Source organism: Lissotriton vulgaris, chromosome 3_2 (assembly GCF_964263255.1).
Source record: "Lissotriton vulgaris chromosome 3_2, aLisVul1.2, whole genome shotgun sequence".
Lineage (NCBI taxonomy): Eukaryota > Metazoa > Chordata > Amphibia > Caudata > Salamandridae > Lissotriton > Lissotriton vulgaris.
In genome coordinates this window covers 17,787,341-17,801,940 of record NC_141690.1, presented here as the reverse complement: position 1 = coordinate 17,801,940, position 14,600 = coordinate 17,787,341, and the positions used below count along the sequence as shown (strand labels likewise).

Below are 14,600 nucleotides of genomic sequence, written 5' to 3'. Positions count from 1 at the left end.
AACCTCTACCACATTGGCAGAGTACTCTAGGATGTCAGGTTTCTTCTGCCATCTTGATGAAAGTGAACATTTTCACTACCATGGCAGACAGCATTTTCACCATTCAAGCTCTAAATCTGGCCCAAATGGCGAGACATGTGTAGATGAGATGAATGGCGCGAGGTCATGCAGGTGACAATGTTGCCAGCGCTCATCCTTCAGTGTATTTTCTGTCTTTTACATACAGATATCTTATACACTACAAATGCCCATGCCTATAGCTGACCAAAAAAGACATAAGCACCATATTTTGCATGCTGGGAATGCTGGGGTATATTAGTACATGGTAGTACTATTTATTCGACCACCCATTGCATTTTGCCCGTCTGTTTTTTTTTCTGTCGCTTTCACTCTTTTGCTCGCTGGTGTCCAGGAGCGGTGCAGTGCTGCAGAAAGCTCACAGGTGGGTCATTTCTGCTTTCTGCTATGAGCGAGAGGAGCTGCACGCTTTGCTCGAGTCCTGCACTGCAGTTCTGGGACGTGGTGCTTTCCTCGCCGGGGCTTCTACAGTGCCACATGCAAGTGGTGTGCTGAGACGGTCCACAATTTCATGCTTACAGTGCAGGAAATGCTCCAAGTTGCCTTTTCTGGAGTCTCAAAACAGTGACTTAAGAGGTAGGTTTTTCCCATTTTTTTATCGCTGATGCATGAAACTGTAATGATGGCTGTCCCAGGGAGAGTCGAACTGTGCTCGGACAACACAGTACAAAAGAGGAGAAAACAACTGCGTTGCCTCTCCTAACTGCCTCATAATATTATCAATGCACAAGTTCACTATTCTGGTCATTTCGTTGTGAAACTAGTAATTATATATTCACACAAAGGAAAGTTTTAAGCAGTGTGCGTCATCTCCATGTGTCACAAGTTTACACTCTGCATTTATATACAGTGTGTGTGATTACATAATATAAATTGCGTATCACTTTTCTGACTGGAAAAATCCAAAGAAACTGTGTCGATGTCAGTAAATTTTGAAACGTATGTTTTGCTTAGTGCCCTGTTTTTAGGTCGAGAATAGCAACGCCGCAAGGCCTGCATCAGTCTCCATGCATCTCAGTCTCTCTTAATCACAATGCTGGTCTCTCTTTCTCCCCCTCACTTCCATTCTTTTTTCTACTTTGTCGCCATCTCTGTGTATCTTTATTCCTCCTGTCTTATCTTTTCTGTGTGGTTGTCCTTTCTTTCTTTGCCTGTCTTTTCGCTGTGTCTTTCCTTCTCTCTCTGTATGGTTGAGTATCTCTGCATCTCAGTCTGCCTACCTCTCACTTTCTCTGCCTGTTCCTGCTCCCCTTCTCCCACTCTTCCCTCCCACTTTACTAAGCTAGCATAATAAGGAAAAGGCTCACTATCGACTAACACACCCTGCAGTTCTATCAATGCTCTAGTTATGGACAAAGTTCCAGAGAAATGTTACCAAATCATGGTTTGTACAATTCTGAAATGCCATCGCCCAAGACATGACTCACCCACCTGCATGGCTTAATGTGCAGGAATGAACTCGATAGATGCTACCTCAGGCGCTTTGCAGTCTTTTTTTTGGCTACCAGCTGGTAGCTCAACCCCTGACTCAGTGAATGACCGAAGGAAGGGGAAACTGGATACAGTTTAAGCCTTTACGTTTAAATTGATTTTCGATTGTGCTGATTTTGTGCATTGGTGGCTTTCCCTACAGCTTGCATAGTCTTAAGAAATGAAATGTTTCATTGATCTGTGAGGGGGGATTTTGATGAAATTGGAAACACCAAATATCAAGCTTTAAAACTTCCTGAATGAGTCTATAAACAAGTGATGTGGTTCTGTGTATATGATAATATAACATCCTCTTGTGAGTATTGAAAATGACTTGATAGAATAATATAGGCATATCAACAGGGACAAAATAGCCTAGTTTCTTCCATTATTCCCAAGTGGGCCATGTTACACCAGAGTGACCTCGACAGGAGATGTGAAGATGCCAAAAGCAGGACCTCATGACCCCTTTTTTTTAGGTCGAGTCTAGGCAGCTCCTATTCGAGACCTGTTGTAATCTCTTCTTTGGGCTTACATACTGCCCATGCATTGTCATCCCTTCATTTGTCTGTCCTTCAAAAATGCTGTTTGCTGTAATAACTAACGTCTCTTTTTAATAATTTTAATAACTAGGGTAGCTACTTTGAAGGCTCAGTCTGATAAACAGTTTGAGAACTTCCTGCCGGTACTAGACGGAAAGAACTTCAACTATATCACTGCCAAAATGTGGTGCTTTCGCACATTTTGTTTTATAAAGGGGAAGGCAGAAATGTGTATTGTGTTAACCAGGTTCTGATCTTTTATTTTTCATTTCAAAGTATTTTATTATTATTAGGGGATAGAAAGGTAAGGGGAGGGAAATAGGGGTGGGTTATAATACCTACATAATAAGCAAGATACTTGTAGAATACAAGTTCTGATCCTTAAAATAAGTGCACGTAGGAATTAACCTTCCTTGTGCCTACCAAAAATGAATGTGTTCATGTGTAATGGTTCTGGTGCTCATGTTAAGCGCTCCACTACTTTGTGTCAAGTTTGTGCTATTTCAAACTGCAAAAAATGTGTACAAATTAATATGGCAATTTGGAATATCTGTAGAGATTCCATCAAGTGGTAAAAAAAAAAAAAACTCATGGAAATTTTGAAAAGGCACCGGAAAGAAACTGTGCTCGAAGACCAGAAGGGAACCAATCCCTCAAATTAACACTCTCCTCCTCTTCTTCGGGTGTCTTCTGCGTACACAGGCACATCCTCTTTATGCATATGTGGCCTGCTCTCCCCTTCTTTCTGTCCTTCTCACACTCTTTCTGCTTCTCATGTCTAAAGTTCATTCACCACTTTGTGCGCAAACTACCTATCCCTCTCAATCTTCCTTTTTAGCTATTCTATGCAGCTCTCAACCCTATCTATTCACCATGCCACATAATTCCACTACACACCACACAATTCCAACCCACACAATTCCACAACCATCAATTGCAATTCAACTCTCATAATTCCACTCCAAACCACATACATCCACTCTATTCCAAACCAAAACACATGGGTAAAAGACATTGTCATTTACAAAGCCAAAAGCAATAACTCTCGCAAATGCAAGACCAATTGCATTGCAAATGCTTGTTATTTAATGTACAATGAATGAAAGTTGCCAACGCCGCAAAACCCACAACATAAAAAATACATCCGCCTTGTGCGGCTGAAATCCCTGCCATATGAGCACATTAAGAAAAAGTCAATAGCTCAGAAATAGCATAATTGTCCTCCTGAGAAAAGCAAAGTGTTTGTACTTTTAAGCAGCGTAACATCAACTCAATTAGTGACTATTGAAGTTTGAAATGTAGTGTGATTGATGCCCTTACTAGTAATCAAACATGCGGACACCAGCCACATGAAAGTCACAGAATAAGACATGCCCTACGTGGAAGCAATGTGAAAATGAGCATCACAAAAAAAAATCTTACAGTTATACGATCTGGATATACCTAGATCTTGGGCTATAGAACTAAAATAAAGTAGAAAAATCGATTTAGAAACAGCAGGTTCAAAGAAGAGTCGAAAGTAAGACTTAAAGAATGTGTAGAATAGGTCAGAGTATGAAAAGCTGGAAGTTGAGAACAATCAGGTTCATAAAACAGGTTCTGAAGGAGAGAACCTGATTAAAATAGGATTGAGTTTCAGTGTCTGAGTCAGTGCCCAAATCTGTAGAGGGTTACATGGAGGACCGGGTGGAGCACAGACCCAGCGGCTCCATTTGGATGAGCGACCTCTGAATCATACATGGCGCCTTACACCTGTCTATTTATTTATTTTAAAGTTTTTGTATAGCGCGAACAAGACCCTTGGGTATCAGAGCGCTTTACATTATATGAGGTAGAGTAGATACACGTTTAGTACATAGTCTGAGGTAGCCAAGATACAAGTTTAGCATAGTGCAACTATATCCGAATCCAATTTTGAACTAACACAAAAAGGCAAATTACAGTGTTACCAATATTATGCAGTGCATTAGTAAGATATGTGAAGAGACTCATTAAGTTGGAAGATTCGACTTCCTCCTTGTAGTCCCTTTTAGGTTTAAAGTATTTTATTGAAGCAGGGTGGGGTAGGACACAAAGGGGGCAAGGAACAAGTAAACCACAGGAACCGCACAGCAATGCGTATTGTGCAGCACGTACAGTAATGCAATTACAATTTCATATGAGGCCCCACCCGACTCGGGAGCATAGCTTCCCCAACTGTGGTCACATACAAACAACGAGGGGGGGGGGGGGGGGGGGGGAGAGGGGAAGAGGGAAAGGGGAAAAAGGGGGGGTGAAGGGAGGGAAGCAACCCCGCTCCAAGAACCAACCCAACCAAACAGAACCCCCAACTACCGAACCCTAACCCACCCCCTGCACCGTGCCAGTATCTACAGTCTCCGCTACATGCAACTCTCCGAAAATCCCCGCTACACAGTACCGACCCCACCCAATCAAGTAGGCGGGTCCGGTGGCGGTGTCAGCCGTAACAACCTAAGGTATCTAGGGCAGGTGATCTCCCGAAACTCGGAACATAACAGGCTGTGAAAGGGCTCCCACAGTTCCTCAAAAGTATCAGTATCCCCCAAGGCTACTAAGGACATCTTCTCCATTCCAAGGACATGCCATAATCTGTGCAGCCAACCAACTACAGAGGGAAGTGTGGTAGTGCGCCAGTGTATGAGAATATTCTGCACCGCTGACCCCAGCGCAATTGCGATCTGTCTACCTCTCTTAGATCTAAGGGGATACATCAGCCCATTCGGCAACCCTAGCAGAACATAGGCCGGGAATCTAGGCAGTTCTATCCCAAAGCATTTGTCTACTTCGCCCAAAACCTCTTCCCAGTAAGGAGCCAGCAGGGGACATTCCCATAGTATGTGTGTTAGCGTACCAGTATTGCCACAGTTGCGCCAGCACGTCCCTGGTATTGCCCTGTCCATCTCGTGCAGTTTCTCCGGGGTACGGTACCAGTAGGTCGAGATTTTAGTGAAGGTCTCCGTAAGACCCGTGTGGTAGGCCGAGTGACGTGCGCGGAAGGAGATGTGTTCCCATTCTTTATGGCTCAACACGCGCCCGAGCTCGCGCTCCCAACGTTCCCGACCGGGGTTGTGAATATGAAAGGAGGGGGGTTGCAGCATTTTATACAGGTCTGAGATCAGTTTAGCGTCCGACGTGCGAGTAATTAACCAACGCTCATACGCAGTGATTTCCCGGTGTGCCGCGTCGCGCACTTGGGGTTGTGATGCCCAGTGGCGTGCCTGCATGTATCGCATGCGCTCCGTTTCCGGGAGGCCATAATCCCTCCTCAGGTCCGGGAAGGGGACAACCCCCTCAGGGCAATACAAGTGATACAGAGTGCAGCAGCGGGCCACCCGCCATCGCTCATAAGCGCCCTGCTCCATCCCGGGGCCGAAGTCCGGGTTGCCAATGAGCGGCGTAAAGGGAGAGGGGAAGGTGGTAAGCTCGCACCTGGCAGCCAACGAGTCCCACGTCCGGAGCGGGACCCGCGTTACCAGAGACGCATAGAGATTGGGGGGTCGATGGGCCCGCTTCAAGAATGGTACTTCCTGCAGCGTCCTTCCCGCCACCGCCTGGTCCTGGAACAGCCAGTGCTTATCAGACTCCCACCGGCTCCATTCCACTAGATAGCGGAGCTGAGCGGCATGGAAATATTTCCGCAAGTCCGGTATCCCCAGCCCCCCAGATTCCGGTGACAGCGTAGCGATGCTCCTCTTGATCCTCGGCCTGCGGCCCTGCCACACGAACCGCGCGATGGCAGCCTATGTCTCCGCAAGCCACCCCGCGGGGGGCTGGAGCGGCAACGCCCTAAAAAGGTAAAGCACCTGAGGCAGGAGAGTCATCTTCACCGCGGCCACCCTACCCAGCAACGACAGCGTGCCCTTATCCCATCGTCCCAATTCCTCCCTGATTTTCGCGCCCAGCACCGCGTAATTGGCCGTGACCATCTCCGGGAGGGAGGGCGCCAATAGGATCCCCAAGTACGGGATCCGGTCCCTGGACCAGCTCAGAGGGTAAAGCCTCTGTAGTTCCGTTCTGGTGGCGTTAGTAAGCGAAATGTCAAGGGCGGCCGACTTCCCCAGGTTCACCTTGAAGCCCGCCACGTCGGCGAATAAGTTCAATTCCTCTACACAGGCCGGCAGCGATCTCCGCGGGTCATCCAGCGTCAGAATGACATCATCCGCGTACAGGCTGATCGCATGATGGAATGCACCCATCTTGACACCGACAATGTCGGGGTTCTGCCTGACCCTCTGAGCAAAGGGCTCCATGTACAGGGCAAAGAGCAGAGGGGAGAGAGGGCACCCCTGTCTCGTACCCCGCTCAATGGGGAAGGGTCGAGAGCTGCCGCCGTTCACCCGGACTACCGCAGAGGGGAACCGGTAACAATTGAAGATCAGATGACGGAACTTCTCCCCAATCCCGAATTTGCTCAGGACCTTCTCTAGGTAGGGCCAGTGCACCCTGTCGAAAGCCTTCTCCGCGTCTATGGACAGGAGCATCCTCTCCCCAGGGATCCTGGAAGCCTTCTCGAGGATGTGCGTCACCCTCTTCGTGTTATCTACTGTTTGCCTACCGGGCACGAAGCCCGCTTGGTCCGAGTCAACCATGCCCGGGAGGTGCAACGCCAGGCGTGCGGCTAATATACTGGTGAACACTTTCAAATCTGTGTTCAGTAGCGAAATGGGACGGTAGGACCCACAGGCGGTCCTGTCCTTACCCGGCTTCGGAATCACGGAAACCGTGGCCTGGAGAAATTCGAAGGGGATGGCTCCCGGTTCTGCGAAGGAGTTAAAAAGGCGGGTCAGTAGAGGCGCCAGTTCCTGACAGAAGGTTTTATAGAACAGCGGGATAAAGCCATCTGGACCCGGGGCCTTGCCCAATTTAAGCCGGGATATCGCCGTGATCACCTCCTCGATACGGATGTCACGCTCCAGATACTGAGCCTGCTCCTGAGACAACGACGGGAGCGGGACCGAGTCCAGATAGGCCATCTCAGCCCGGGCCGAGGGGGCCTCCCCGGTGTAGAGGTCAGCATAAAAGCTGCGAAAGACGTCTGCTATTTGCACATCAGCCGTGACCCTACCACCGGTCGGGTCAACCAGTTCCCTCACACGGTGCTGCTGGTGTTGCACCCTAAGTTTATTAGCCAGGAGCCGCCCACACCGATCGCCCCCTGTATAATATTTGTGTTTCAGGCGAAGCATCGCATACTCCGCCCGGTCCGTGTCAAGGGCCGCCAGGAGTTTCCGTGCCGCCTTCAGCTGCCTCCACACCCTGGGGGCCCCTGTCCTGTGATGAACCTGCTCCAGCTCCCTCACCTGCCGGGTGAGCTCATCTCTCTTGAGCTGTCGGTCCCTATTCTCGGCCGAGGAAATCGCTATAAATTCGCCTCGGAGCACCGCCTTCAGGGCTGCCCACTGTGTCGCACGAGAAGTATCCCCAGTATCATTTATGGTCTGAAAATCCAAAATGGCCGCCCGGATCTGATCCACCACCGACCGCCTGTGCAAAAGCGTGTCCCGGAGCCGCCAGACCCCTCTCGGCCGGACCACCGGGGGCAGAGTGAAAGCGCCCTCCACCGGGGCGTGGTCAGAAAGAGAGAGGACCCCCATGTCCACACTTGAAGCCAAAGGGAGCATTGGGCCCGATACAAGGAGATGATCTAATCGCGCATAAGATCTATGGGCATGTGAGAAGTAAGAGTATGCGCGGGTGGTGGGGTGGAGGTGGCTCCACACGTCATGCAGATCCAGCTCCTCAAGTCGAGCTCGAATCGAGCCCGAAAGCTCACCCAACTGGTGGCGCCGCTGCACAGACCTGTCCACCGCCGCATCGAAAACCAGGTTCAAATCACCCCCCAACACTATGTGCCTGTCAGAGGTGGATGCCACGTCCTCCAAAGCCCTGTGTAAGAATTGGTCCTGGTGATCATTGGGGCAGTAGACGGTGCCAACAGTCAGTGCTAAACCCCCCATCTTGATCCTGTACACCAGAAGTCTCCCCTTCTGTTCCGCTACCCTGCACACGACCTCTCCCCTGAACCCTCTAGAAAACAAGATCGCCACCCCTGCCGTCTTGGAGGCGCTAGAGGAGAACTGCTGCGTGGGGAACTTAGGGGTACGCATCCTCGAGCAGTCCTTAGCCAGCAAATGGGTCTCCTGCAACAGACAGATATCCGCTTGTGAGTTTTCCAACAAGGATAACACTGCCCGCCTCTTAACCGGATTATTCAGCCCTTTCACATTGAGAGTAAGCACCTTAAGAGCCATCAAGGAGGGGGATCAATGGAGCACATTTCAAGAGGCATAGCCCCGCAGGCAAACACAGAAGGCACCACTCGAGGCCTCAAAACAGAGCAACTTTGAACCGTCCACTGGCACAGTACAGTCCCCGAACCCCAACACCCCACAACTAGAAAACCCCCCCCGTCCCCACACAACCAAATCCACACCACCCCCCACAGCTGCCCCCCCCTCTAGTCCCCAAAATCAAAACATCTGCCCGCCTGTCCCAACCCCATTCCCTGCTACTCAAACTTTCCAAAAAAGACATTGTCCCAGTCCGGCCCGTAACGGGCAGGGCCGTGGTAAATCAGTCTAGTGGACGTCCAGCCACCTCCTCCAGCACTCGCCATCCCTCCCAGCCCACCCCCCGGAACCCCGCACCTGCAAGAGGAATAAGCTAAAGTAGACTCCCCCCGGAGTGAGTTCAGGCCGTCAGGGCCACTTCGCCGTTCGCCGCCACTCTGGAGGCCTCCTGGATGGCGGCCTCCATGTCCGCCCTGATCACGGGCGAGCCCGGACGCTCCGAAGGAGGAGAGGTCCCCCCTCCAGCTTGCTGCCATCCGTCACGAGTGCTTCGCCTCCGCCGCGGAGTCGGGGTATCTGTATCCGATGCTGTGAGGCCCAACACCGCGCAGACATCCTGGAGGGACCGAAGCTGATGCAAAACACCGTTCCATCGGAAGATCAGACGGAAGGGGTGCCCCCAAGAGTACTGTGTCCCTCGTTCCCGGAGGAAGTCAGTGGCGATCTTGAATGATTTCCTCTTCTGCAGCGTGACTGTAGATAAGTCCTGAAACAGGGTCACAGGGTGGTCCCGGAATCGGAAAGATTGCTGCTCTCGTGCTTCTCGGAGGATTCGCTCCTTCAAGGGAAAGTTCGGGAGGAAGGCCAGAATGTCCGGGGCGGGCGCCGTAGCTCTGCGGGGGCGGCCCACCCGATGTGCTCGGTCTATGCGGATCCGAAAGTCCTCCGACTCTCCCAGGATCGCACGAAAGAGGGCCACCAGATAAGCAGTCACGTCCTCACCCTCCTCACCGGACGGCACACCGCGGACCCGTATGTTGTTCCGCCTGGACCGATTTTCAAGGTCCTCGGCGTGGGCCTGTAGCTCAATCTGTTGCTCCCGCAGTCGCAGAACTTCCTGCTGCAGATGGGTGATCTCTTCATCCCTGGAGTGACCCGCTTCCTCCACTGTGTTCACACGTTCCCCCAGGGAGTCCATCTCTCTCCTTACTTCGCGGACCTCCCCGGCCACCTCACGCTTGAGCGTTTTAAAGTCCTCCCGAAGAGAGCTAAAGAGCGATTCGAGAAATGATCTCGTCACCGGGGGTTCTCCGCCATCTGAGGTCGTGGCGGGTTGGGTTCCACCGCTGCGTAGGGCGCCGCGTCCCAGCATGTCCGGCAAGGTTCGGTCGCCCCGTCGCTGTCCCCTAGCGTTCGACATTGCAGCTGAGTTGAGGACGTTGAGGGCAAAGAGAGCAGCTATATGCTAGTCGGGGGCAGCGCCACTTAAAGAGCACCAGGAAGGCCGAGCTGCCCGGGCGGAGACCACAAAATGGCCGCTCTGTGATGTCGAGGGGCCAACGCCCAATATGGAGAACCCCTCTCCGTCTCTGATCCGGGACCCAAAATTCGGGCAGGGGGCAAAGTCACTGTGCGATGGCCGCCGGGGGCCGCGGCCTCAGGGGGAGATCTGCCCCGGGAGCCCCGCTCCGCTGCTCCGCTCAGACAACCGGCCGGAGCGGCCTCTCCCAGCGGGCCTCTTCAATCCACGGGCTGGCGTAGTAAAGCGATGTCGACTCCGCCTCCGCCCCTCACCTCCGCTCTGCTCCGTTCCGCACAACCGCCATCGGACAACTCCGAGCCGTTCGCGAAGCCGTTGCAGACTCCCACTCCGACAGTTCATGCACCGCTGCGGGCTTCACACACAGGCGGCTGGGCGCTCCGTCACGCTCCGAGGGACGGGAGACTCGCGGCTTCCAGCTCGCACACGGGCCATTCAGCGAGCCCCGACCCGGGCTTCACCGGTCAGGATCACACCCCCGACGGCGCAAACCGGGCTCAGCAGTCGCTCCACACCTCCACCGTGGGCACCAGGCACAGTCGCCGCGTGATCCGGGGGGGAATCAGCGGTTACAAGCGGTGCAGGGATTCAGGGGTCCGGGAGCTCTCGGCAAGTGCGACCTCTCAGCCCGCCATCTTGGCCACGCCCCTTGTAGTCCCTTTTAGATGACCTTTTCCTAATCAGACTATATTCATCTAGACACTGTGACCAGGAATTTGTATAGTACTTTATATAGCTATCTTTATATCTATAAATGTCTATAAATTAATGAGTTGACAGTGATAGCGGGTATACGACTCATCTTGTTTAAATGTTGTGCTGCAGAGATGTAAAAGCATCCGGATTTAAGTAATGGTTGCTTGCTTCTCTCAACGGCTTAACTTCAGAAATAAAAACATGTGCTTTCTTTTCCCAGTGACTTTGAACAACTGAAGAAGGAGCTTGAAGACCTGGCCGAGGCGATTGAAGAGCATTTCTTTCAGCCAAAGAAAAATAACTTGCAAGCAAAGACGGAATGAAATGAGCACGGTTGATTCCTTAGATATAGTCAAATGTGATCGGAATAACGGTGCACGGAGAATAAAAACTATGTTTTTATGTGTAAATGAATTATTTTTAGAGGGTGGTACACTCACATTTAACCCAAGTGACATATTTTTATTCAGTTCAGTGTCCTATAAGGGTATGCTTCATTTTTAACCAGGTGACATTTAAAGAAGCCATAACTTATTTCCTACGGTACGGTATTATTTTCCATTGTGATAAAAATAAATGTCACAATCTAAAGAAACCAATTCTTCTTGTCTTTATTTGTGCAATGCACTTATTTTATATCGCAGCTGCCGTGCTTTAAAGGAAGAGAAGAGAAGCAGGTCTGCATTGGGACCAACAGGTTCAGCTGAAAGCATCTCTTTATCGTCTCCAGGACTCAACAGTCAGACCTAGAAGTGACTTAAAACCGCACAACATGAACTTCAGTTCTACGGTTCTTTGGCCTAGAGACATTCCAACCAGATGTAAACGTGACACAACATGTCCAGTGACACATGTCACAGCACATACATGCGCAAGAAGACCAAACACCAATAATCCCATCTCCACGCAGGCCGCCAGGTGACACCGAGGAGTGCTCCTAAGAAGAAACTCGGGAGCTTATTTACAATCCCCTTGCGCCACTTTTGCGTCACTTTTTCCATGTTCAATGTGACGCAAAAGTGGCGCAAGGGGCTTGTAAATCTGCCCCTCTATCTGTTGGGAATCACTAACAATGCAAGTTTCCCTGTGAACTTTCCTGCTTCCACTTCCAGCCTTGTCACTGTGGTGACTCTCTGTCGTGCCAGACATGGAACTCTGGGGTGCCATGCTTCTATCTCAGAACCTTCTTCTGGGTAGTTGCAGAGAATTCTGGGAAGCGGCAGTTGGATGCTGATAATGGTTGGGGTGCTTACCAATAAACTTCCCAGTGCACATCTTCGAATCTCCAGTTTTGTTTTGTTGTGCGGTTTACCAACACAACTTTCATGGCGGGGGGGGGGGGTGTAAGAGCTTTCACGGTTAACTTTTTCATCACCTCCTAACACTAAGAAAATATTAACGACTCTCTCCATGTTCCATTCTTGTACAGATAATAAACACATAGCATAGCTTTTACCTTACTTCTCCACCTTTTCTAGTCCAGTCGTTAGTGTTACTTTCTTAACATTTCCACGCAATCACTACATTCCCATTGATACATTTACAATCCACCCCAGTATGGTTCAGATTGTCATATCTACTACACTCACTTTTCGTGCTTAGATGCAACAGTACTACATATATCATTTTCCTCTTTGATGTATCTCTTATAAACATTCAGTTAGGTATTCTTCCAGGATTAATCAGTATTATGGCTATTCATTCTTTCAGCCCCTCAAATGGAGAAATCCTAGTTGTAGAATAGGGAATATTGCTCCAAGCCCACAAAAGTGCTTGTGTGGCATTGACAAATGTACTATTTCTAGCTACAGCTCAAAGTGCACACTCTCCAGTCATTTTGTTAGCCAGGTCAGCCAAACCATTGGTCTAGAATGTTACCTACTGCATTTGCCTTGACAGAAATTTTACTCCATTGTCAGAAACCAATCGTTATGAATTCTCTCAAGTGAGGAAATATTTGTGGATTCACAGGAGTAAAGGAGCATAAACGCTCTATGATTTTAAGTACCCAGATTGGTAATTTTGCAATTGTCCGGACATCATGTCTGTGCTGCGATTGTCTGGACCCGATCTCTGGAAGAGTCTGCATTCACAGGACTTAAAATAAGAGGTAATTGTCTGCAAGGTATTAGAGGCCATTCCATATTATGAGTGGCAGAGAGGTTTGTATGCCACCATCAAGCTTAGGGGCAATAAGGCAGAAGACTCTTTGAGTCCAGAGTTGGACAAGGCTTCATACTGCTTCTCCTACCTGCGCCGACTTCTGCTCTTTAACATCTACATCCAGTCTCCCTTATGCTGCTGTTCAGGACCTCGATTTGTTTTGGCTCGGAGTTGTACGCTGTTACTGTAAGTAGAGCTTACTGACAGTTTGTACTATTGCCTTTTAGCTGTACACAGATAGGGCAGAGGTTTGTTCAGCAAGTTGGGCGTTCATATTTTAAGCCAACCAGTTGCCAAAAAGTTCTGGAAGACGGTGATCAAGCACAAATCAGTATTTTTAACAGCAAGCTCATACTGCATCAGTCACAAATTTGCGAAAAAGAAATATTCCAAATTGTAAACAAATATTAGTGTATTATTAAGATTTCCCACTCAGTTACATGGTAAGTTCAATATAATTCTGAGTATCCCCATTAATAGTGTGTTGGCAACGGTGTGTATTGCACAGACGGTCTAAAAAACTCTCTCCATAGAGTTTTATTACTTACAGTACTTCTGTTTTTTTCACCTTTCGTTCCCTCCATCGTACCCTTCTGGGTCTCAATGGCACCCAAGATTCCATTTCCTACTCGCTGTGGCACAAATCGTGCACATGGTCTGTGTGGGAGAAATTAGTAAATTGTTTCAACACTTAAAACCTCAACGATGCATATTTCTACATCGCATGTGTGAAATATAGAGCAAGTAGCAAAGTTCAGATGATCAAAAGAAGGTTGACACATTAGCACAACGGAGTGCGCGTATACAGCTTCATTCTTACTCTGTGAGCTATTGAGGTTTTTTACATTTTACCCATACATTGATACTTGCCTAGTGAGGAAGCTGTTCATCATATTGTTTCATACTGAGTCAGTCCAAAAGTGCACGTGCAAGGGCGTAGCACGATCAGATGACAAGATCATAATAGAAAGGTGTCCTGGAAGGTGTGATGTTTCTTAGACTCAAGATGAGGGTTCAACAAGCAGACAGCATGAAACACCAACCTCTGCCAGCAGCAGACCATCAACTGATCTCCAACACCTTACCAAGAGTCTCGCGAAATAATCTGTTTCAAGGCAAGACTTCAGGTAATCCATTCACAGGCTCAAGCAGAAGTGTATGAGTCAGAATCCAGGATTTAAACTTTCACCTGACTTCTTCACTAATTGCCTAAGGGAGTTTGGGCTATGCTTCTCCTAGGTATGTGGGAAGCTGCCTTGGCACATAATCCTGTGTAGCATTAAGTCATTACAATTAGATTTATAGGGCTCTAAAATTGGGGTATCATTATAATCAAAATTTGAGGTCATAATGGATCTTTCAATTTTGGGCATAGGTTTCTTTATAAACAAAACGCTGATCCTGCCTGGTAACTTACAACTTCATTATCTTGGCTTCCTATTGATAGTATTTTGTTGTAGGTGACCCAAGACCTTTGCACGAGTAGAGGTTAAAATATCTCTCATTTGTGTCTGGTGATAGCTGAGGCTCATTTTGAGGGTTTATTCAATCCTTTTTTTTTTTTAAATAAAAATTGGTCTTGAACTCGTTAAGCTTTAGCCAATTGATATTCGCCCAATCATGAATGATAGCAAATGTCAGTTGGACAATATAAATGTCATCTAGTTCCCTTAATAGTTTAAACATTACATGTGTGTCATTTGTGTAATTCTGAAGTAAGAGCCCAAGATTTAGAAGTACACAAAGAGCTTTAAATATAGATTGAAAATGTCAGAGGAACCCACCCAAAAACTGCATACC

At 48.8% G+C, this 14,600-nt stretch overlaps 1 protein-coding gene across 1 annotated transcript in view; it reads left to right on the top strand.

Moving 5' to 3' along the window:
- The window catches only part of PGM2 (phosphoglucomutase 2), a 173,923-nt gene extending 162,691 nt beyond the window's left edge, over nt 1–11,232 (top strand). The window contains exon 11 of the mRNA XM_086964608.1: nt 10,858–11,232. Within this exon, the coding sequence (XP_086820734.1) occupies nt 10,858–10,960 (103 nt within the window). The 3' untranslated portion in view covers nt 10,961–11,232. The remainder of the gene's footprint in view (nt 1–10,857) is intronic.
- Nucleotides 11,233–14,600: the final 3,368 nt, after the last annotated feature.